Here is a 24,521-nt window from a genome sequence, read left to right as displayed (position 1 = left end):
AAATTTCCAGTTTGCTATAAAGTTTTTACTACAACGGTTTTTTAACTCCTCAGTAAAAATCTCATAAAACTTTTACGGTCATCATCAGGTATTTCTCCCTAGTAAGAATATTTTACGGCAAACATGTATTTTGGGGCTAACGTGCAGTTAGCGGCAACATGTATTTTGCGACTGCGTTGTATTTTGTCATTACTTTTAATCGCTTTAAAGATTGTGGTTTCTTGAAAAGCAATTGAGTAGCGATTCCATTTCATACAAATAACATTAAAATTTTCTCTTTTAGATGTTTAAATACATTGCATTATTAAAAATTTAGCGCCGCATACTGAATTAGTTGACGTTTATATTTTTTTAAAAGACAAAATATATCCAAATACAGCTAATAGTAAACGGTAGTGATTAATCGAATTTTTGAAGAAAAAAAAGCTATTCATAATTAATAATAACGAATTGTGTCATCTAGGTAAATCTGGCCATAAGGTAAACAGTGGCGGACTGAGAAATCTGGGGTCCCTAGGCTAATGACATATTTTGGGCCCCTTGTGCAAAAGTTACCAATCTGAAAGAAAAAATAGTAATATGTTGATGAGGCTTCACGCAGACAAGAGTCAGGGAGATCACCTAAATTGTGTAGGAAGGAGAACTTATCTCGAACACCTGAATACGCAATAAGACGCTTCTGCATAGCAGCCAAGATGCTGTCTATGATTTGTAGGAAAACGCTTATTCTAAACTCTTCCCTTGGTAACAAGCTAACTTTCTCTTCGTTACCTTCATAAAAAGTGGTTTGAGTACTTCTAACACGCTTATGTGCACTTAGCTCGTTGTATGCATTATTGCCGGTAAGCTCCTGACCTCTACGTTCAAACAACTCAAACTCTTTTCATAAACTACTCATGCAGTCAGTTAGTGATTGCATCAAACTGACAGCTGTGTTAAGGTCCAAATCTGTGACTTGTAGACGTATCCTTGAAACGATCCATAATGGCCGACCAGAGTTCAGCCAAAATTTTAAAATCAAGCTGATTCAGCTTCTTAACTAAACCGTCTGCTTCGCGTCTTGTGTCTGCTCTTTCACAGACATCGTCTCTAATATTCTCCAAAGCATTTTCTATTTCATGGTAAACCAACTACAAAGCCTTTGCTGCATCTACTCTAGCTGACCATCTGGTTTCACTAAGACTCTTCAAAACGTTGTTGCATCTACTCTAGCTGACCATCTGGTTTCACTAAGACTCTTCAAAACGAGTCCAGGTTATTCTGAAGCACAGACCAGCGATGCATTGAAGCACTCATAAACGAGTAAAGTTTCTCAATAATTGCAAAGAACAATGATGCTTTTGATTTTCAGTTTGCTGCTTCATTTCCTGCTAAGTTCAATGAGTGTGCAAAGCACGGAATATATTCAGCATATGAATTCCATGCCTTTATTATTGCTTGAACACCATGGTAAGTTCCAGACATGTTACTAGTATTATCATGTGATTGACCACGACTGTTTGTAATGTCGATACTCACTTTTTCTAAAAATGCCAAAAGGCTTATTGAGATCTCATTCGCAGTATGTCCACTCATGTCAAGAAACTTGAGGAAACGCTCAACGAGTAAGCAACTGTCTTCAGGTAGATATCTAACAATGCAAGTCGATCAATGTAATCGATCAAAGCAATGCAATCGATCAATGCAATCGATCAATGCAATCGATCAATGCAATCGATCAATGCAATCGATCAATGCAATCGATCAATGCAATCGATCAATGCAATCGATCAATGCAATCGATCAATGCAATCGATCAATGCAATCGATCAATGCAATCGATCAATGCAATCGATCAATGCAATCGATCAATGCAATCGATCAATGCAATCGATCAATGCAATCGATCAATGCAATCGATCAATGCAATCGATCAATGCAATCGATCAATGCAATCGATCAATGCAATCGATCAATGCAATCGATCAATGCAATCGATCAATGCAATCGATCAATGCAATCGATCAATGCAATCGATCAATGCAATCGATCAATGCAATCGATCAATGCAATCGATCAATGCAATCGATCAATGCAATCGATCAATGCAATCGATCAATGCAATCGATCAATGCAATCAATCAATGCAATTGATCAATGCAATCGATCAATGCAATCGATCAATCTAATCGATCAATGCAAAAATGGAAATGCAAAGTGTACACAGAACAAAAGCCAGCAATTCTTGCCGGAAATGTTTCTTATCTCAAAAACCATTTGCATTAAAAACGCAAGGATATTGCTACAGGAAAAGGAATTTCGGAAAGGATGAGAGTTCGAAATAACAATCATCACGAGGGTAACGGTGAAGAAAATGTTATTTTCGTTTCGCGTAAATAAGTTAAATTTGACTTCATAAAATTGATTCTAATGAGAAATTTACGTAAAAAAGTAACGTAAATTTATAAAAAAGTGACGTAAATTTTAATTTTGAAAAGGAATTCGAACAAATCGTTTACTCATAAATATTCAATCGGGAAGAAACTTTTGCTTCTAGCTCTTTCTTTTGTCAACTTGCTTGATGCTCCAACAGTAGTCTGCGGTCATGGGTTTTTCCAAATGTCCTTGATAAAGATCATCCATTTTCTTAAGATCTTGGTGGAACCGCTCTTCTTTAAATAATCATCTTGACCAAGACTCTGTTTAAGATGTCTTTTTATAAAACGAAGTTTTATACTTCGCATCGAAGAGCACTAAAGGCTTTCAACTTTCTAACAATTAAATCAGCAGAGTTTTCTGCTTTTTTACTTCCTAGAGTGTTTTTTACGACAGCCACCAACGATAACCGAGCTGTTTTTTCCTTGCTATTGATTATTTTAACAAATTTTTTATCACTTTTAAAAATAGAGAGTTTTTGAGCAATTAAAAATTCCTGCTCCTTTTCCTCTATTGACCAAAATGGCAACAACCTTTGTTTTCATTTTTTCTGGCGGTGGGAGACTAAAATATCAACTTTAGCGGTGAAAGCCATACGCTTTCACCGCTAGTTGGGAGGCAGAAGCCTATGAAGGCGGTCTCCAAATCATCATGCCTCAATTACAATGTTAAACTTGTATAAACTTAAAGCATAGAACATTTTGTCTTTTTGGAAAATGAGAATTTTTTACCATTTAATACATTTGACATAAATTTAAAAAAATGAAATTTTTTAAAGTTTTTGGAAAATCTTTTGAAATAAATTTTTTAACCATTCTTAAAAAGTCAAAAAAAAAGTTGCAAAAAAAAAGTTTTTAAAACAAACCTCGGAATGAAACTGTGAAGCAATGGCGAGGGGCCCGTAAATAAAAACATCAAACCCATGAAGAGTAAACCACCTATTACTGCATGTCTTGCTTTAATCTAAAATGTTTTTTTTTTTAAAAAAGAATTAGATAATGATAAATGGAAATAGTGATATAATAAAAAAATAAAATAACTTAAACTATTTTATCAAAAACACAGGAAATTAAATTGAATTATTTTAATACCAGTTTATCTGTTAAACTCCCAACAAATGGTGCTGACAGTGTAAAAAATCCAGCTGGTAATAAGAACACCAGACCAAGTTTTTCACTTGACATCCCCTAATAAATTTATTGGTCCTTTTTAAAAAAATGATATTAGGTTTAAAATCTATGATTGGCGTTTGAAAAACTTTTTAAAATTTATACCAACAAATATAATTACATTGCTTATGTCTTCTATATGAGCAGTTAATGTTGGATCGAAAAAACTAACTGTAATTGTTCCAAAGATGGTTGAAAAAGCTTAAAAACAAAAGCAGACCTTATTTTAACTTGGTTTCTAGACAATCATAATTGTTATCAAAGTTAAAATATAATTCATATCAAAAGAAAAAAAAATTTTTGAAAGCTGTAAAATTTGCTTAGACAACATAGAAAATTAAAACTAATCATATTAACTGCATTGAATTTGAAGGTTCAACACAGCAGAAATTGTGCCAAGGTCTAAGTTTGTTTACAAAAAGCTGCTAAAAGAATAAAGTTCAGTTACCCATGATAATTCACATAATGATGATTTAATGACTTGATACCAACATTTTTTTTCCATCAGTTAATTGCGCAACTTCAAAGAATCTGGAGGAATTTTTCATGACTTCAAAGTCTGAGACAAGTTACTCAGAATTCTTGTATTTAATTAGTGATAAATGTAAAAATTTTGAATTTAGAAATTAGAACTTTTTTGAATTAACAATAAGAATGCTATGCTTTATTGTTATGAAATCAAAAGAAAAGGAAGACCTGGTCAAAATGCTACTTGTTGCAAACTATGTCGAATCTTTCCACCCCTTTTATGGTAAATCAACAATGTGACATTAGTGATAGTGCAAATTTTGGATTAAGAATAAGTTAGTAGGCTTTATACACCCTTCCAGATTGTGTTGATTGAAAGTTTAAAAAAACTTTAAATTAACACAATATGGATAGGTGCATAAAATTTGTATGCTCATCTAGCACTAGATATTCGCAGTTACAAATTCAGATATTATCTTAAAATTAATTTTTTTTATAGGTATTTTTATCTTGTTATCTTTATCTTGTTGGAATTTCTTGTTGGATTGTAAAGAATTTGACTTGTGGGCATCTGTTTGACATTATTTTAATTGAACATATATGCAACCATTTTCAAAGAATGCTCAAAATCTGCTATATGTACTGCCATTCTCTCACTCAAAATCTGCAATTTTGTTTCTAATTTCAATTGTGACAAATGTTTCATTAATTCTCCAATGAATTCTCAAATATCCAAATGATGATGATGATGATGATGATAATGATGATGATGATGATGATGATGATGATGATGATGATGATGATGATGATGACGATGATGACGATGATGACGATGATGACGATGATGACGATGATGACGATGATGACGATGATGACGATGATGACGAGCTGTGCCGAATTATCGGTCTCGGGATCAAGTATTGGCAGTTTTTACTGTTTTTGTAGGGTATCAGTATCGCTTTCGGTGAAATAATACCAATGCTTTAAAAATGATGTAACATCAAATTGAATAACTTAGTACATTTCTAAGAAGACAATATTGGAATCTTTTATTAAAATGAAATATTGAAGCAACATATTATTAACATGTTTTATAGTTTTTCACATCATTACATGGCATCCATGGTCAATAATCAATCATTTATTTACGTTATCTTTTTTTAACATGTATATTGAAAATGTGAGAAAAAAAATTAAAATTTGTATTTGACAATACAAAGGAATCCTTTGTAGTGTTAGATCAATTTCAAGTTCTTCAAAGCAATTGTCAAAATCCATTTCTACTGTAACTTTGTATTCATTTAGTACTGTACCATTATTTGCATATACTGAGTCAATAATTTCAATGTCAGAAGCTGCAGACTAATCATTTTCAGTAACTTTGATGCTTTTTATATTTTCATAGGTTCAAATTCAACTCCACTCAAATGAAGATCTTGTTAAGAAAGAAAGCAATCCTTTGTTGAGGTGGAAATCACAGAAAACCAAAATGGCACAATTAGCAAAGCTTGCTTTAAAGTATTTAAGCTGCCCACCATCTTCTGTGGAGAGTGAAAGACTTTTTAGTATTGGTGCAAATGTATATATTGCAAAGAGAAATAGCTTAACAGGAGCTCATGGTAAAATGTTAATGTTTCTGAACTGTAATATGAGAAATTAAAAATATTTGATTTTATCTCTTCAACCTATTTTTTAAATAAAAATTTTAAAATAAAAAAAATATTCCATGTTTTTGTCTTTGAGAGAACCGGTTAAAGTATCGGTGTCAGTATCGGTATCGATATCAGTATCGGATAATAACTCAGTATTGGTATCGGTCAATATTTTGGTTTCGGCACCCTTCTAGTCCAAATTATATTTCTTGGTACCACAATTAGTAGTGAATACTTTGTAGATGACAAGTTTAACAGAACCTTTTTATAAAAACATTTCACTATGTTATGATTGGAAATTAAACCCTAAAAACACGCCCCGTCCCCCTCTCCTATCAAAAAAAAAGGAAAAAAGAAAGGGGAAACCCCCAAACTGATTGACATCTATTGATCATCCAACATATTTCTAAAGCCACAAAAACATACTAACATACCCATTAATGAAATTGCAGGAACACCAATTGACTTTATGAGTGATCCTGTCTTTATTGGTTCATTACAGTTGTTAGATGCAACTTGATAAGCTAAAATTTAAAAAATAAAACAGTAAAAGTAATCATTTCCTTATACAATCAAAAAGCAATTTATCATTCCTAATTGTTTATTTATTTAATATTATCATAATTATTTTGATTATTATTATTATTATTATTATTATTATTATTATTATCATTATTATTATTATTATTATTATTATTATTATTATTATTATTATTATTATTATTATTATTATTATTATTATTATTATTATTATTATTATCATTATTATTATTATTATTATTATTATTATTATTATTATTACTGTTGTTATTATTATTATTGTTGTTATTATTATTATTATTGTTATTGTTATCATTATCATTATCATTATTACTATTATTGCTATCATTATTATTTGCTGCTGTTGTTTATTTTGAAAATTTTTCTACAGAGTAGTTATCTACAGCGTAGTTAATTCATATTAGCAGAAAAAACAAACACCAGTTACCACTTTCAGCAGGGAGCACCCAAAACCCTACAAAAATTACCAACAAAACCATCAAGCCGGTCACCAGAAAAGGGAGTTTAAAACCACCATACTTTAAAAATGAAAAAAAAAAAAAAAATACAAAACTAAAAGTTCAAGAACAATATATGTGGCAGAAAAACTGGTTCATATGTTAAAAATACTATCTAGAAATACTTTATACAGAAGACCTCCAAAGGCTGGTCCAGCCATAAAGCCAATACCACCAAACATTTGTGAGATTCCCTGTAAATAGATAATGAATAGATTCCTTGTAAATAGAGTCTAAGTTGTTTAAAAAAAAAAACAATAATTTCTCTACTCCATTTTTCAACTATTGCTTATAGTTATCTTCTGCTTTATTGACATTCAACATTATCATCAGCAACAACTTGCTAATGTAAAGTTATTTTATGAACTCACTTCCCAATAAATTCAACAATGAATTTCTTTTGTCAATCGAGCAAAGTATTTTTTTTTTATGAATCTTGGTAAAACAAATCCCGAAATGAAAAATGATTTGTGATATCCAGATTTAGTTAAATGAAATTTTTTATTTTTATGAAGAAAGTTTACCTTTTAAATACAAGATGTTGTTAAATTAAGTTATAACTACAACTCAATTTTGACACTAATGACATAATTGTATAATAATTATACATGGCTTTAAACTCTATCAGGATTAATTATAAAAATTTACTAGTAAAAATTATATACTTGTAAAAATTGCTGATGGAATTTAAAACCACGGTTTTCTCTTTATAAATTTATGTTGTTGTTTTTTTAAGCTTATAAATTTATATATCTTTTTCTTTTTTTAATCAATTTATTTTAAACCGTATGGTCTCCTCTTTACAAACTTTTTTTGTTTTTGAGACAATTATTTTTCTTTAATTTAATTAAACATCTGTGCAGATTTGTAATTCATTATTTTGGTAAGAAATCTAGATAAAAAAATACTATTCAGGCTGTCCAACTTTTAAACTAAATTGAGCTATTTCAATAGCTCAAACTTATTGATGCAGTAATTATTTCTAAATGTGTGTGTGTGTATGTGTTTAAATAAAAAAATACAAAAATTATTTTTTCTCTTTACTCACAAACACAGTTGACATTCTATCTTCAAACAATACACTTAATATGGAAATTGATGCAGTATATGATGCTGCATTTCCAATAGCTGTAAATGAGCGTACCAAAAAGCAAAATGATATGAATGTTGTGTAGTCAGGTATTTCCGTTAAGAAACTAGAGGTTAAAAATAAAAATTACTAATAAACAAACAATACAGCTACATATATCTTTAACAGAATAAATTTTAACTGAAAAAGTATTGATATTTATTCAGAACAATGATTTATTTCAGTATCCTCATAAGTTTAAAAATAGTTTAAAAAAACTTTAATAAGTACTCTTACTTAAATTTTCTATAATTTCAGGTTTATTTTATTATGATTATGTTATTTTTTATGTTTACAAAAAATAACATAATCATCATCAAAATGAAAATTATAACAAAATATAAAAATTGATCAGTAAATTCATTTGTATAAAAACTTAAAAATGATCAACTGTCAAGATCAAAAGAGAGATTCTGTGGGATGAATGTGGAAGAGAATGAGGAGTTGGAAATGGTTTAACTGAAATTTTTCAATTAACAGATTTATTCCATCATTTGAGGTAAAATCAAAAATGACAACTGACTATCAGTCTGATTGATTATATTTACAGATTTTTAGCATGCAAAATATGCATCTAAAACCTACTTTTATAACCCTACTTAAGTTACTTTTTTAAAACAATGTTGTAAAAACTTTTAATTTTCAATGAAAAATAAAGAACTTTGTTTTAACTATTGTTAATAAAAAAAAAAAAAAATGAATAAAAAGTGCAGCTTTTTACTATTTTTTCTTTTTTCAGAATCTCTTTTTTTAAAAAGACTTACTAAATTTACCTAAATAAAATTTCAGTTGTCCCCTCAATGCTACAACCTGCTATCAATACAAACTTTACACCAATCAAAGGCAACTAAAAAGAATAATCACTTTGAAAAAGACATAACAATAAAATATATATGCACATACACATTTGGTGATAGCTTGGTAATAGAAGACCCAACATCCAAAATCAGAATTTCAGTTGCAACTGTTTAAAGTTTTCTTCTGCTTTTCAAAATCGAATTGCACATCAGTAAAATAATCTACTTAAGAGATTTTTTGTTTTTGTTTTGTAAAATTACATACATTTAGACCCATATTTGTTTCTTTTAAAAAATCATGGGGCCTTGTGAGATTATCCTTTTTTCACATTCTTCTAATATAAATATAAAATTTGGATGTAGGGTTTTAACCCTTTCATGCGCTGGGTTGTTGTATATCAACAAATTAAACTAAGCTTCCCCAACTCAAATGGTGCATTCTAACCGGTTGAAAACAATATTAGTTTATAAAAGAGAGTTGAAAAAGGCTGTAGAAAAAGTCTACTTTAACATTTCATAGTACCACTGTCATTTTGTAGATGATTTTTTTTGAATTATGTTAGTTACGGAAAAACAATTGGTACATAAAAGGGTTAATGAATTTGTTTCTCAGTAAATGCAAGAGATGAACATGGGCCTTTTGTGCACTACACAAAATATCTTACTTATAGTATTGTAGAGACAATAACTGAAGTTCATACAACTTGGGGTATTCCCCCTCTTAGTACCAAGCCACACACACACAGACACACACAGACACACTGTTCTAATAAATTTGGTGAATTAAAATTATTACGTATACGTGGTAAAAGTCACGTAGATAAACGTGATGAAAGTCATGCATTCATTTATGATTAATTTTTTTATGACTATTGTAGTATGAACCTCATGAGAATTAGAACGTTTTGTTTATATACGATTTGATGTAATAGAGAGAGAGAGAGAAAAACGCTGATACTTAGTTTATACAAGTATTTATTTTTAATATATATGAGAATGCAACAAGCTATTTCCGGTAATTATGCCACCAGTATTTGATGACAACCATCACCAGTTTATCCGCCAACTGCGAACATATATTGCTGCGATGGACATTGATGAAACAAAGAGACAAACGATAGCATTAACATGTTTGCCACCACAAATTTATTCTGCATTGGAAGATCTTTGCTTGCCGGCATACCCAGAAGACGATTCAGTAACTTACGAAGAGATCGAGGAAAATATTATAAAGCTTTTCAAACCAAAGTCATCTTTAATACTATGCTTTAAATTCGCAACAATTAAAAAGGCAAGTAACAAGAGTGGAAGGAACTGTGCAAGTACTAGGTGAAATGGTAATCAAACTAGAAATTGATGGAATATATTGGATAGTTAATTCGTAAATTGTAAAAGACAGACCATTCGGGTTTGATTTGATTGTTCGAATATATGCTATTGAAAAATTCGGAGGAGCAGTAGTATATGGTGATAAAAACCGTACTGTCCGAATGTTAGCATGTGACACGGCAAAATGTAGTACAAATGATATAAGAAGTAAGAAGAACGAAATAAACGAAGAGAACGAAATAAACGAAGATAACGAAATAAACGAAGATAACGAAATAAACGAAGAGAACGAAATAAAACATCAGGACTTTACGGCAAAGTTTGACGGAAAAAAGTGGACGGCATCGTGGAACTGGAATAAAGAGCCCGCAATTAGTAGTAAGATCCGCGACTACAAGATGCGCGAAGAGCATGAACGTAGTTACCGAAAAGAACTAAATGAATGGATCAACTCTGGCATTCTTGTACCGTATAACGGGACAATGTAGCACGACTCGAATCTTCAAATGCAGTCACACGGTCACAGCTTTTTAGTAATTTAGGTAAACTTATTGGACATTACCCGGTGGCAGGAAGTTTGCGTTTACAAGCTTCATACATCAAACGATTAGCTGGAAATATTCCATGGAATGAGTATGTTTCTAAAGATTGCAAAGAAAAAATGAATGAGTTGCTTCACCGTTTGGAAAAAGAGGACTCGGTTGGTGGGAAATGGCTGGTACCAGTGAATGGAGAAGCTGAGCTTTACTTTGATGCATCATCCATAGGACTTGGTGTAGTTCTTGTAATTGGAGGAGTAGTTGTTGAAGATGCGGCATGGCTACGACAGACGAGTGATACGCATCATATTAATATAAGTGAACTAGATTCGATACTTCGAAGGCTAAATTTAACCAGTAAATGGGATATAAAAAGACTTACACTATACAGCGATAGCAAGAGCACCATGGGATGGTTAAACGCAGTTTTAAAAGAAGAATATCGCGTAAAGACTCGAGGAATTTTTCAATTGATAGTCCAAAGACGGCTGAATACGATAAAAGAAATAGCAAAAGATATTAAGATTATTGTACAATGGATTCCATCTGAACTAAATTTGGCCGATCGACTTTCACGAATCCCTTAAAAATGGTGCAGAACAGTCTGTGCAACCGGGTTAATTCAACAGAAAGATATATGGAAAGTTCATTCATTTGGTTATTTTGGTGTCGATCGAAAATTGCAACTTTGTTTTAGCAGTAATTGCAAGTTGTAACCAGTGCAACTCCATCGATCCTTATTCCGCAAAATGAAAGTGGGTTACCATCGATGTAACGCATGTAGGTGCAGAACTGTACTTATCAATTATTGACTGCGGCCCATCAGGGTATACGGTGTGGCGTAAACTAGTAACCAAAACAGCTGCTGAAATTATCGGATAGCTGGAAGAAATATTCTCCTTATTCGGACCGCCAGTTTGCCTTCTAATGGACAATGAATTTTGTTCACGCACACTAACAAGGTTTGCTGACGAATGGGAAGTTGATTTAGAACATCGAGCGCAAGGCAATGGTATTGTTAAACCCATACACAGAGCAATTAAAAGAACAGTCGCCCTCTCACGTCGTTCAGTCGCTTTGGCAGCATTACTATACAATGAGACAATATCATCAAACTTTAAAGAAAGTCCATCGCAGCAATTTAAGTGAAAACCAACGTCGTTTATCCCAGGTGTCGATACACGTAAGAAAGCCGAAAAATATGAAGTAGACAACATATTTAAGGAAGGTGACAATGTTTGGGTAAAACCAGCTCAAAAAAAAAAATGCAATCAGTCGTGGATACCAGGTATTGTACCTGGTTGTTTGACGTCGTAACCGCATATAGGGTATTCCGACGACATATCTCACACTTGCGTCGCCGTATTCCAGACTCTCATAATATAAATGGCTCTTATAACGATGGGCTTGATATAGCAAAAAATGAAGTTGAAAACGGTCAAAGAAAATATAACGAAGATGCCGTTCAAGTTCGAAATGATTCTCAAGAATGCAACGAACAAAAGATAACGCGCCCCGGACGAATAATAAGAGCCCTACAACGATTAGACTTATGAGTTAATTCACCAAGAGGGGATGTTCTAATAAATTTGGTGAAAAAAAATTATAACGTATACGTGGTAAAAGTCACGTAGATAAACGCGATGAAAGTCACGCATTCATTTATGATTATTATTTTAATGACTACTGTAGTATGAACCTTATGAGAATTAGAACGTTTTATTTATATACGATTTGATGTAATAGAGAGAGAAAAACGCTGATATGTAGTTTATACAAATATTTGTTTTTAATATATACGAGAATGCAACACACACAGATGTATATATATATATATATATATATATATATATATATATATATATATATATATATATATATATATATATATATATATATATATATATATATATATATATATATATATAAGAGTTATGGATTTAGCTAAAGTGTTTCCAGAAATTTTGATAAACTTTCAGAAATTTTTTTTTTAATATGAAAATGACATACCAAAAAAAATCACCACTTTTTACCAACCGCTGCCATCAACTATAAAAACTGGAAATCCACCAGAATTACTTTAAAAAATATATCAATTGATGTTTTCACAACATTTTGCAGAGAACAAAAAAACGTTTAAGCTTGAGCAGTTTTCAGTTGATTGCAGTAATACTAAAGCGTGGCTTTTTTTCTTTTTTTTCTTTTTTTTCTGATGCACCTGCATAAGGTGCCGTACTTTTTCCTATTCAGTATTCTTTATGACCTAATATATTGGTATCCAACCTTTCAAATAACTGCTGAATTGATAGCAGCAACTTGCATGTATTTATGTGGCATATGTACTCATGGAAAGCCAGTGCATATGTTAGCCACCAGTTTAACTCAAAATTTTGTCAATCACTTGCTGGTAATTTAAAGGACCCTATGCAGCCCAGATTGAGCATCTATTAACCCTAAGGCACATTAAAAAACTTTTTTTTAAGTAGCTTCAAAAACTAATATTCAAAAACTTTAAAATAACTGATTTTGAAAGAATAATGAATTTAGCATCGGAAAAACTTCAGGGTTTGTATAGCTTTGAAAAATTTTCCTGACTTTTCATAAACCACAATCTCTTAACTTTTTAAGATAAACATATGCTGATTTTTCAGACTATTTGATAAAATAGATACCTTTTTCCTTGTCTTCTGTGAATCAAGTAAAAAAAATTTTCATCAATTTTAAATAAATTTCCAAAATATGCATCCATTTCTATGTGGATGAAGAAAAAAAAGTTTCTACTGAACTATGTCTTTTTACACAATATATAAGCATATAATTATAAATACAATCAGAGGAAACTCTGCAAATGATAAGACTCCAAAAAATTACTATAAATCATAAAACAGTATAACTGTCTAGAAGATTTAGAAAAAAAAAGCTTAGAATGTTCTCACAGTCCGAACTTTTTGCCAAGAAAACTCTTTTTTTTCTCTTCTCATTTCCATTTCAAACCATTCCCTTTGCTAAGTAGTCATACATCATACTTTTTTAAAACCATTCCCTTTGCTAAGTAGTCTGATATCTTACTTCTTTTCAGTATGTTGCATCAGAACTACAAAGTTCTAAGACCTTAAATCATTTTTACATGTGTAAAATGAATTTCAGGTATCATGGATCAAGTCACAAGTAACTCTGAGTTGATACTGTATATAAAGTAAGTAAAGATAAGCATTTTTGCATAGAAAATCTGTATGTTCTCTTTAAGACATCAATAGTTATTACTTGTCAAAGAGAGTAAAGACTTAATGTTAAACAGTATACTGCTTAGCATTAATTCAACTGTATTTTACTTGAGATTTTACTTATAGTACACTTAGTTTAAAGAATGCATTCTTAGGAAGTGCTAATATAGGTATTGTTCTCTTTAGAAGAGCTTTTACATAAATTGAATTAAATTAAAAAAATTAAAGAATAAATAGATTTATTTCCATTTTACACCGGAATGAATGGCAATAAACGCGAAGTTAAAATTTTTTGCTAAGACTGTTGGTATTTGTCACTTTTTGTTGATTTTGAACTAGAAACAAAAATTGATGGCAATCGGATTTCAGTATTCTTAATGCAAATGTTGCGTCTGGATAGTTTATTTATGTTTGCTTAAATCATAAATAAACTATCCAGAAGCAATATTTGTTGTAATTAAGAGATACTAACGACACTAAAACATATCTCGACACAAGATTACACACGTTTGATTCCACAGAATTTAGGGTTCGTCTTGAATAATAGGTATCTCCAAGATCAGCAACAGAGAAATAGCAAGTAGATTGTCAATTTCTGAGAATTGAAATACTTTAAAAACATTAAAACGACTGGTGAAATCTGGAAGATAAAAAAATTACGGAACGCGATAACAGTCAATTTTCATCGAAGTCAGTTATTGTAATTTTTACCAAAACCTTTGAAGGTTTTGGAAAACCGTAAGAAAGTGTTTCTTCAAATACAATTAGAAACATTTTATTTAAAAAAAACAAATGGTGTTTATGTAATCGTTAGAAAGCTGAAAATGGCGGCCTTTGACTTCTGCAAACGTCAAAGAGAGCTAACAGTTAAAATTTGGAGGAAAAAATTGAAATAAGATGAATGCCCTGCCTAGATCGATAATCAGATTTGACTCCAATGAAACTTGTTTAAGTTTGCATTTTAAGTTGGTCAGGGTCTAAATACTTCCCATAAGTTCCAACCGAAAATTGTAACAATCTTGTTAAATTAAAAAAAGATGCATAATTTGCAAATAAGCAGGTAGAGGGGGTATTTTAAATGCTAGTTTTTATTTTATGGTTTTATAAACTTTAAACGAAAAATCTTAATGCGTCAATTTTTTTTTTTAATTTTTTAACCACTCTATATTATGTTATATTATATTTTATATTATATTTTAGCTTTATTTTAGGAAACATTTGATATATTCTTTTACTGATTGCAAAGTAAATTCTGCTTTGGAAACTATATTGTTAAAGGTCAAACTAGATTTTCTCAGTGTAGCAGTCATTTAGGAAAACTCCATATGAAGGAAAAGATGAATGAATCTAAAAATGATGATTCTAAAGAAGCACTAATTTTGTATAAATACATTAGGATTCAACTCTAAAATTTTTTAACAAAGTTTTGACTGCTTGAAATTCTTCATTGATAGTCCATATAGTGGCTTTTCAATATAGTAAATTTGCCCTGCTATTAACCTGGTCAAACTAACAGCAAAATAGCATATTAGAAATTCATACTTTCTTTGTTTGGAAATAAGTAATGAGAGAAGTAAAAATGATAATAACGATTATGGATCACACTGAAATCATATCCCGCAACCTTCCAGTTAATGACTTTATTAGTTTGCTTTATGAAAAACGAACACTTCACCTTCATTTATTATTTGTTTACATCAATTGACTTATTGAGACAATTTTATTGAGAGACTGCTGAAAATTGTAACTTTTTTGTTCTCATCATCCTTGTGTATTACAATTTGGTATGATGATTTGGTGATTTGGTATCTGAGAGATGTTTACTTTAAGATGGCCTTGAGCAAGGCGTCAGCTTGGAGTGCAGGGTGCTTCAAAAGACAGTTTGCTTCATTAAAAAAAGAATTGTGTTTGGAAAATAAAATAACTCTTTTTTTAAATAGTTGTGCAGGTTAGTATAAGAGCTGGTTAGTATAAGCAGGGTACAATAACTAATCAAATTTAAACTGCAGATGATATGGTTAGCTTTTGTAGAAACCCCATTGCCTATAGATGGTATATATGTTGGTATATAGGGTTTGAAATCACTTTAGGTCGATAGAGTCTTAGGTTTATTGGGTCCACATTTTATAGTTCATAATTTTTAAGTGAAGTCGTGAAGAATGTATATCTTGATACAGCAACATGTTTTTCTATCACAGTGGAAACCGTAGTTAACTTATTTCTCTTTTTCTTTCTTTTTAACTATTTTCTTAGTGTTCAACCATGATCAGGTCAGATCAATAATAAAACCCATAAATGAGTAATATTATTCTTATTTTGTTTAACATCATGTTTATAGCACGTGGGCCAAGGTCGTATTATTTTGATCAAAACTATTAACTCCAGGCATTCAAAGAATCATTTCCAAAATTATCAGCTAGATTAATATTTTAGTGCAGATCTAATCGTATTAACTTTGTTTTTCGGTTGCTTGGTACGAATTTTTTTTATTAACTAATTGATTTTATGCGCTTTTGGTGGTAATATTATTACGCTGTTGTTTACAAGTAAATCAAAAACTTGTATTTTTGCTGGGTTTTTGGGCTTTTGAGTATTTGCTAAATAAAATCTTAAGATTAATGTCGTGTATAATCGACCTTGAGTGAAAAATTAAAACCATACTTTAATAGTTAGTTTCATTACGGGTAATAGCATTTAGTTATTTGATTTCTTATTTCTTAAAGAAAATATTAATTAAAAATGTTAATTTTAAAAAAGTTTAGTTTTCAAGAAGATATTTTCGGAGAAAAAATATAATTTTTTTTTCAAATTGTGAAATAAATGATTACCTTGGCCCAATATATGTAAAGTATGTATGTAAGTATATATGTACAATATATGTAAAGTATGTATGTAAGTATATATGTACAATATTTGCTGCTGCTTGGAAAAGGATTTTTACTTATTATAACTGATATTTTTAAACTAAAGCTGTTTATTACACTAAGTTTTTTTTTTTAATCCTATATCCGATACTCCGATAGCTTGAGTTCTTAATCCGATTTCCAATATTCTTATAGTTTTCCCAATAATCGATGTTTCGATAGTCCGATAGTTCATTTTTTAAAATATCAGAAATTTTTCAAGAAAAACTGGGTATTAGCTGAATTAATTTTTTAACATAGCGTAGTAAATAAACATACTGTTCTGGCTTTTAATTGAATTTAAACAAGCGAAAAGAAAAAAAAAACATGTAGTTTATAACCCTTACTGTAGCAGTACCGTAGGTAGCTATAATATGTAAGATACAGGACCATCCTCTTCTTTCAGCAAGTAGAGGGTTTAATGAAGACCAGCTCTCAATGCTGTCAGAGATGATCACTTGGACCTCAAAATATCAAATGCAATAATAAAGAGCACATTAACGGCCGCAGAGAAATGCAGCGGGGTGTTTTATGCTGTAACGGGTTTTGGTCTAAAGAAATGTGGATGCTACTGCTGCCCCTGATCCTTTTCTGGCGGTCTTTAGTGGCCACTATATCTTTATCTTTCATATAGTTGAAAAAGTCATCTTCCCCATCTCTGTCCTCCTCTGCCCCACCTACCTCCTCAAAGGTCTTACCTTCATTACCTCTTCAGCGATGAAGCTTCTCTGATATCGGCAAGAAAAATGTTAGTATAGTAAGAAAAATGTTAGTATAGTAAGAAAAATGTCTAGTAATATAGTAAGGCAATTTCGTGAGATTTCTTTTCACGATCATCTTTAAAATCCAAATTTTTCTGAAAATTTAACTTAAGACGTGTTTTAGAAAAATGTATAAAGTTCCTTTAAAATAACTGTCAATTTTAAAAAAGTTAAATTTCCTGAAATTTAAAAGTACTATGTGAATCAAAGTTTTACTAGCACAAGGAGAAATGTATCGTAAAATCCCGCCCCCCTCTCTCTGAGCCCTGGTGATTCCCAACACTCCATATTGGTTGAAAAAAAAAAATAACATTCTTAAAATGTGTTAACATTAGGAACTAATAAATGAATAAAGAATATCTTGGAAACGGTTTAGCCAATTCAGCATCATTCAGATAAAAAGGTTAATTAAAATAAAAACTTACAAACTTTCCAACTATCGGGGAAACTATAAACACCACGAAAGGATAAGCAGTAAAGATAAGTCCAGTCATCGAGATGCTTAACCGCTTTTTAATTCCCTGTAAAAAAGCAACTAATTAAATTTAATAAGTTATTAATTAGAACTATGATGTTGCCTGGTATTACCTTCTTAATGAAGTATACAATAAGTTCATATATCTAAAGATTAATAGAAGCATTCTTGATAGAAGGATTGTTTTTTAACTTATGGGTATATTAGCGATAGTCTTCGCGCCGTCTTTCCAATTTCAAACCTTGTTTTATGTTCACCGTATTTTTCTTTTCTAGCTTATATAGAATTTCGTTTAATTACTAAAAATATGTGCACCTCTTTAAGATAACATTTAACAACGTGGTTTTAAATATTTTTTTCTTGATGAACTTAAATTCTTTGAAAAACGTGATTTTTAACTTTTTTTTTTTTCGTTAAACTTATTAAAAAAATGTCCTCAATCCAAGAAGAACGAAAACTTTCTACTTTTGTTAAGTAAATTTTTCCAATTACAAAAAGTTTTTGGTTGATCGTTTTAAAGTTGATAAAGTTTATCAAAATGTCAGAGCCAAATAGTTGTCAAATTATGATGGCAATGACGATAAAGAACGCAGACATGCACATAAGGACATGCAGTTCGAGTTTGAAACTTGATAAATATAAAAGACTCGAGTAAGCTTGAGCTATTTTATTATCAAATACAGGGTTGCGCGCAGAATTTAGAAATCAAATTCAAGCACACCGCTAGAAGACTTCAAGACAAATTTTTTTTACTTTTTTTACCTTATTTTTTTTGAAGGTGAAAATTTGTTCGGGAAATAATTTTTTTATAGACGGCTTCAAAAAATGCATTTTCAATATCACAATCGTGGAAAAGAAAAACTGTATTAGTTCCAATTCACGCTGGACATTACATTTCCAGCCTTGTAAATCTTTTTAAGTAGAAAAAAGCTAGAGTCGGAGGTTGAGAAAAGAGAGTGAAGAATCTGAACAGGACTATGAAGCCATTGCTAAATGATCGATTCACTAGCAATGGTCTGTTTCACAACTCCTGAATTTGTTGTAAAAATCTTATTAATAAAGAATTGATTGATATTGACTCTGGTAAGTGATTAAGATCAAATGATCTTGACTTGGGAAGGTCTGAGTCAATGATTCGACCCATGTAGCCAACAGTTTAAGATATGAGTCATTCATGCAGAGAAAAAGCTAGCTACTTGACCAAAAAGGTTAAAGAAGTTGCGCTAGTTGAAGTACCCCTTGTAGCCGGGCTTGATTGGTTCTTCTCTTATGTAAAGAGTTTCTGCCAGGACCAAAAAAGCAACAATCAGAACAGCCGTTGGCTTGCAATATGCCTAAGGACGTCGTCGAGGTCATGCATGATTATCCAAAGACCATGATAGTTTTCAGCCACTATTGTGGTCTTTGGATCATCTCCTCGGAAGGGGACTTCATCCCACTGTAATTCTTCCTCAAGGGCTTGAGGGTGAATACGGACAAGTATTTAAAGGTCCTAAAGGAATGTTTAATGCTATGGATAAAAAAAGTTGCTGTTAGATGGCCATATGTGTGACAGTAAGACTCAGCACCATGCCATACATCAAGAAAATTACGAAAGCTTCTGAGAGAAGCTTTTTGTGACTGTTTTAGTCCTGAAGATTTGTCCCTCTAAAACAGGGCTTAAATCCTATGAACTTTTTTGTGTAGAGGACAATTGAAAGAGAGACCAAGAAGTCCCCGTGCAATACCAAGAAAGAGTTGGTCGCCAAGATCAAGAAAGATTTCAAGACATTGTCAAAGGATGCAATTATCAATAGCTGCATCAGATTCCGTGGTCATATCGAACCAGCCATTGATGTGCAAGGTAATGTCATTGAGTAGAATGTGAGAAGATTAATTCAGTTTTAAAATGCAGTTTTAAAATGCAGTTTTAAAATGCAGTTTTAAAATGCAGTTTGAAAATGCAGTTTGAAAATGCAGTTTGAAAATGCAGTTTGAAAATGCAGTTTGAAAATGCAGTTTGAAAATGCAGTTTGAAAATGCAGTTTGAAAATGCAGTTTGAAAATGCAGTTTGAAAATGCAGTTTGAAAATGCAGTTTGAAAATGCAGTTTGAAAATGCAGTTTGAAAATGCAGTTTGAAAATGCAGTTTGAAAATGCAGTTTGAAAATGCAGTTTGAAAATGCAGTTTGAAAATGCAGTTTGAAAATGCAGTTTGAAAATGCAGTTTGAAAATGCAGCTTTAAAACTGTAAAGTTGGTTTTATTTAAATTTAATCAGTTTCTTCCCTGAAAAAATTACATTTTTCAAAAAACATGACTTGATTATTAAATGCCGCGCGCCATATGTATTTGAACTATTTAAACTCGCAAAAACTGAGGAAAAAATTTGATTGGTTTCTAAAAATTTAATAAGCTTGATTCTCAAGTTTCTGACATTATCTAATACATGTTTTAGGCTTTTTCAATTCTATCATTAATATTTTATAATTTTTTTATATTTTCTAGTTAAAAAATTTGGTTTTCTTACTTTTAATACTTGCATTATTTTTACAAGAAAAAGTTCACTTCTTTATTTTTTTTGCAAACAGCAACAAAAATAAATCTAAAAAGTTAAAATTGCTTCAGTTGTTTTTAAATCAATTTAAATGCTGACAAAGCTAAAAATTAACAAAATCAATCTTCTCTCGCACATAAAACAAGTTTTTTAAAATTGTTTATGTGAAGGTTTGTTTGTTTACAGGTGAATATGCCGCCTGACTAAGAAAAAACTTTATCTGATGCTGATATGAGGCTGGAATGTAAAGAACTTTCTATGCAAGTTTTGTAAGAAGAAGAAGATAAGTGTTTGGCATCGGTTTCCATCATTCCATGATCTTTTTGTTTCTTGAAGCCGAAGCAGTGCTGAGATATTGCCTAACTTAATTTTGTTATTTTGATTGCTGTGTGGGAATGATAAGGTAATGATATTTATTGATATAAACAAACATCAAAACCTAATATTTGTATAAATAATAATTGAAGCTCTACGACAAAAATATTTCTTTTTCTTGTACAAAACTACTAATAACAACGGCGTTGATACAACTTAATTAGTTTTAATCATTTTTAAGTATTGTAAGAAAGGTAAAGTTTTTAAAGTGCCGTTCGACTGAGCTGTTTGGATTAGTTTGGGTATAGGAGTTGAAAACTTGAAAAAACGGATCTGCATCGATTATTCTTGCTTGTCCACATATCAGCGGTAAATGCTACACCACCAATTCTTTTGAATGATTTTTTTACTTCCTGTTGAAAAGCTTTTTATACCATGTCAAAGAATAAAGGAAGTTTTGTATCGAATATGTTGTATTCGACATGACAGCAATTTTAATTATCAACAACAAGTATTTTTTAAAATTTGTTTTCGAACAAAGCAGATTTTTATTTTCGTTTAAACATTACACAATTAACTTTTTAAACCGTCAGATTATTAACATGATGACGTAAACAAATTGCCAACACAGGAGTTAATAACCTGACGAATAAGTACTGCATTGATTTGTATTCTCAAATAAGTACTGCATTGATTTGTATTCTCAAATAATTATTGTTCGTTAAAAAAAACTTCCTTAAAGCTCATAAACTTAATAAATCTGTGAAATCTCTATCAAAATAATTGAATGAAAATAAAATATGAAAAGGTTGAACTCGAGTTATAAGAAAAATTTTACTATTTGACAAACTTGTATCGAAAAACTCGAAAAATCCGAACTCGCCAAACTTGACGAACTCGCTTGTGCTTACAAATGAATGATAATTCTAAAAATAGTAACGCGAATTTTTTATTGCAATTATAGGTAAGCTTTTTATCTTTTTTTTTTTTTGCGTGTTTTTTTGCATTTTACAGTTGTAGTTACCTCTGTGATTACAACCTTTATAAACGATAACAGCGAAAGCTTTAAAAATTCATATACTTAAGTTTTCAAAAAATCTAGAAAAACGCAAAAAAGTGCCTTGTGTAATATCAGCCTTTTTGTAATATTAGCTTGATTTTTTTAATTGGTTTATTGAGAAAAAAGGTTTTTGATTAAATGCCTTGTTCCGAAATTTATAGCCTCGATTTCAGCGAAATCGAGGCTCGTTTTAAAGATTAGAAGACAGATGTGCTAACGACACTCAAATATTTTGTCTCTAAAGTCTTGTGTTTTCCTTGTTAGTCTAAATAGATGACGTATTATACCCTCAATATACTTTTCTAAAAATTTTGTACACGTGGGAAGTTAACTACAAAACTAAACATAACTAGTTATGTAACTATCTGATATGTTTATTTTTATCATTAACTCTTTCAAATAGAAAGTGAATTAGTAAATATATCAATAAACTAATTACTTAATATATTAGGAGAACAGTAATTACTTACCTCCAGAGTGAAAAACGGTGCAATAACGGAATTGGCAGTTTGGCCAATCAAGTTGATTAACACCATAGAAATAATTACAATTAACTCTTTCCTATTTCGAATTAGTTTCTTTTTAGGAAGAGTTTTTTCACGTTCTGGTAAATTAAAAACTAAAAGCGCTTCGTTTTGTTCATCTGCCGTTTTAATGTCTGACGTAATGAAACTACTTTCTGAATCACCACTCTGGATGCTTCCATAAAATTTTGTACGAACTTCCATTGTATAGCAGAAGTGTATGAATCCACTTTATAATATCAAGGTATTTACGTTAACGATAAGAAGATTCTAAAAGAAACATGTAATCCTCAATGTTTATGCACTTCCATCATGGGATAATTGTTTTTCTATTGCTCTTAAACAATAATCTGATGTTGAGGTCTTTAATAATACAGGTTTAGTTAAAAATAATTAAATTTTTCATTCAAAATGAACTTGGATACAAAAGACCATTATGTTGTATTTTTTAACTGATCTTTTTTTTTTAAAATTAATCTCGTAACAATTTATCAACCCCCTAAAATATGTACAGAAAAAACTACATTTCTGAAATCTTGCACTGCGAATAAACTACTAATCCAAGATAGATAAGATATCGGAGTTGTATCCGTTGCCTAAGTGGCCGGTGTCCACTATAGATTATGTTTATGCTGAAAAGAAAAAAGTAACAATAACAAAAAAACAAGTAAAACAAATATTAAAAAAAAAAAGAAAACTTTGTATTTTTCTTCTTCTTTTCTCGTAACTGTTTTATTAACGGGGAAAAAAGTTACGTTAAGGACGGCTGGGTACTAAACTGCGCCAACTCAAAAACTAACTTTTTACAAATACCTTTATATTTTTTTACTAAAGTTAATTGTTTAGCTAACATCAACAATCGTTTTTCTATGAAAAGGGTCTGCGTTTGCTACGTTTTTTATTTCGAGCAATCCCTATCGTATTTCTCGTTTCAGAAATTTCATTCCAAACGATCGCGTTTTAGATAATAAAGCTGTAAAAAGCTGCAATATGATTTAAAGTTTTTATTTTTAGTTCCTACAAACCTACTAGGGATAGCACATTTACTTACTTTGATGTTAAAAAGTTACTTTTGAACAAATATTACTTTACAAAATTAGGTTAAATTATCAAATATATTTACACTTAAAAGTAATTCATTTTTTAAAAAGTAACATAGTAAAATAATATATTACATGTAAAAATTACTTACCTGAAGTTGATTTTAAAAATGCGTAACTTTTACTTTTTAAAGTAATTTATTATTACAAGTAAAAGTAATTAACATAAAGATATTATTTACTTTTTGTTTGTCTATGTAAATCAATTTAAAAGTAAGTCATTTACTTTGAAAGTAATTTAGATTAAGATGGTTTGCGAAATTTAAATAAAATGTAAAAAAAAAGATTTAATCTTTTTATTTTCCGATATTTTACGACGGTTTGTGGTGGCTTGCAAAATTTTGCTGTAGTTTTGCGAAAAACCTCGTAATTATAGATAAATACATCGGAAGTATCACAATATTATGAGTTTACACTGTAAATACGATTTATTGTGAAATTACGCGAAAATATCATACAATAATGCGTAAATCTCAAAATATATCGGAGAGTGCGTGAAATTCTGCCCATTGGCCTCGGACGACATCACAGCTCCGATGTTATACCATTCCTCACCATCGGATCACATCGGAGTCACCTTTATAAACTATTTCTCACATTGGAATTTACGCATTTACGCAATTTCTGATGGCGGGATGCTCTACTGCTAATCAAAGAGCTAAAAATTGGTGAATTTCTAAGGAGCTGTTTATATGGACAAAGGCTAGCCCGTTTGCCGAGATTTCGCCAAAAAAAATTGACATCTCGCTTGCCAGGCTCGCTCTCTTCATCATATAAACGCAAAATAAAATTAGATTGAAATAAGGACGACGTTGAGATCTTGGTAAACAGGCTAGCCCTGCAAATGAGCTAGCCCGCTTTTCATATAAACAGCTCCTAAAAGAGCATTGAAGTATTAAAAAAACGAACTTAGATGAGGATTATTATCTATCCTTATGATTAAGCACTGACATTGTCCAGATTTTCTATCCTATCTATTGGTGCCAAAAAACCGGTCACAACTAAAACTTTCAGCAGTGAAGATTTCTTTGATGAGTTGTTGCTTCAAATGATCAATACAAGAAATCC

At 30.8% G+C, this 24,521-nt stretch overlaps 1 protein-coding gene across 7 annotated transcripts in view; it reads right to left on the bottom strand.

The window, feature by feature from the left end:
• LOC145192558 (MFS-type transporter SLC18B1-like) overlaps window positions 1–22,708 on the bottom strand; it is a 41,910-nt gene extending 19,202 nt beyond the window's left edge. For 2 of the 7 annotated variants that reach the window (XM_090093227.1, XM_090093225.1), the window contains exons 1-10: window positions 22,300–22,708; window positions 17,870–17,965; window positions 8,665–8,738; window positions 7,811–7,958; window positions 6,888–6,956; window positions 6,693–6,783; window positions 6,139–6,228; window positions 3,706–3,785; window positions 3,507–3,602; window positions 3,281–3,378 (exon numbers count right to left, since the gene is read on the bottom strand). In XM_090093227.1, the coding sequence (XP_089949353.1) occupies window positions 3,281–3,378; window positions 3,507–3,602; window positions 3,706–3,785; window positions 6,139–6,228; window positions 6,693–6,783; window positions 6,888–6,956; window positions 7,811–7,958; window positions 8,665–8,738; window positions 17,870–17,965; window positions 22,300–22,557 (1,100 nt within the window). In that variant the 5' untranslated portion in view covers window positions 22,558–22,708. Of the gene's footprint in view, window positions 1–3,280; window positions 3,379–3,506; window positions 3,603–3,705; window positions 3,786–6,138; window positions 6,229–6,692; window positions 6,784–6,887; window positions 6,957–7,810; window positions 7,959–8,664; window positions 8,739–8,794; window positions 9,247–9,353; window positions 9,493–17,869; window positions 17,966–22,299 lie in introns of those variants that run through there. The other 5 variants (XM_090093239.1, XM_090093233.1, XM_090093251.1 and 2 more) reach the window with 5 other exon arrangements.
• Window positions 22,709–24,521: the final 1,813 nt, after the last annotated feature.

The sequence above is a fragment of the Hydra viridissima genome, unplaced genomic scaffold (assembly GCF_058129835.1).
Source record: "Hydra viridissima isolate aposymbiotic clone 2 unplaced genomic scaffold, HvirCarnegie_v1 scaffold_1, whole genome shotgun sequence".
NCBI classification, from domain to species: domain Eukaryota; kingdom Metazoa; phylum Cnidaria; class Hydrozoa; order Anthoathecata; family Hydridae; genus Hydra; species Hydra viridissima.
Note: the sequence above shows the minus strand (reverse complement) of the source record. Positions and strands in the feature narration are given on the sequence as shown.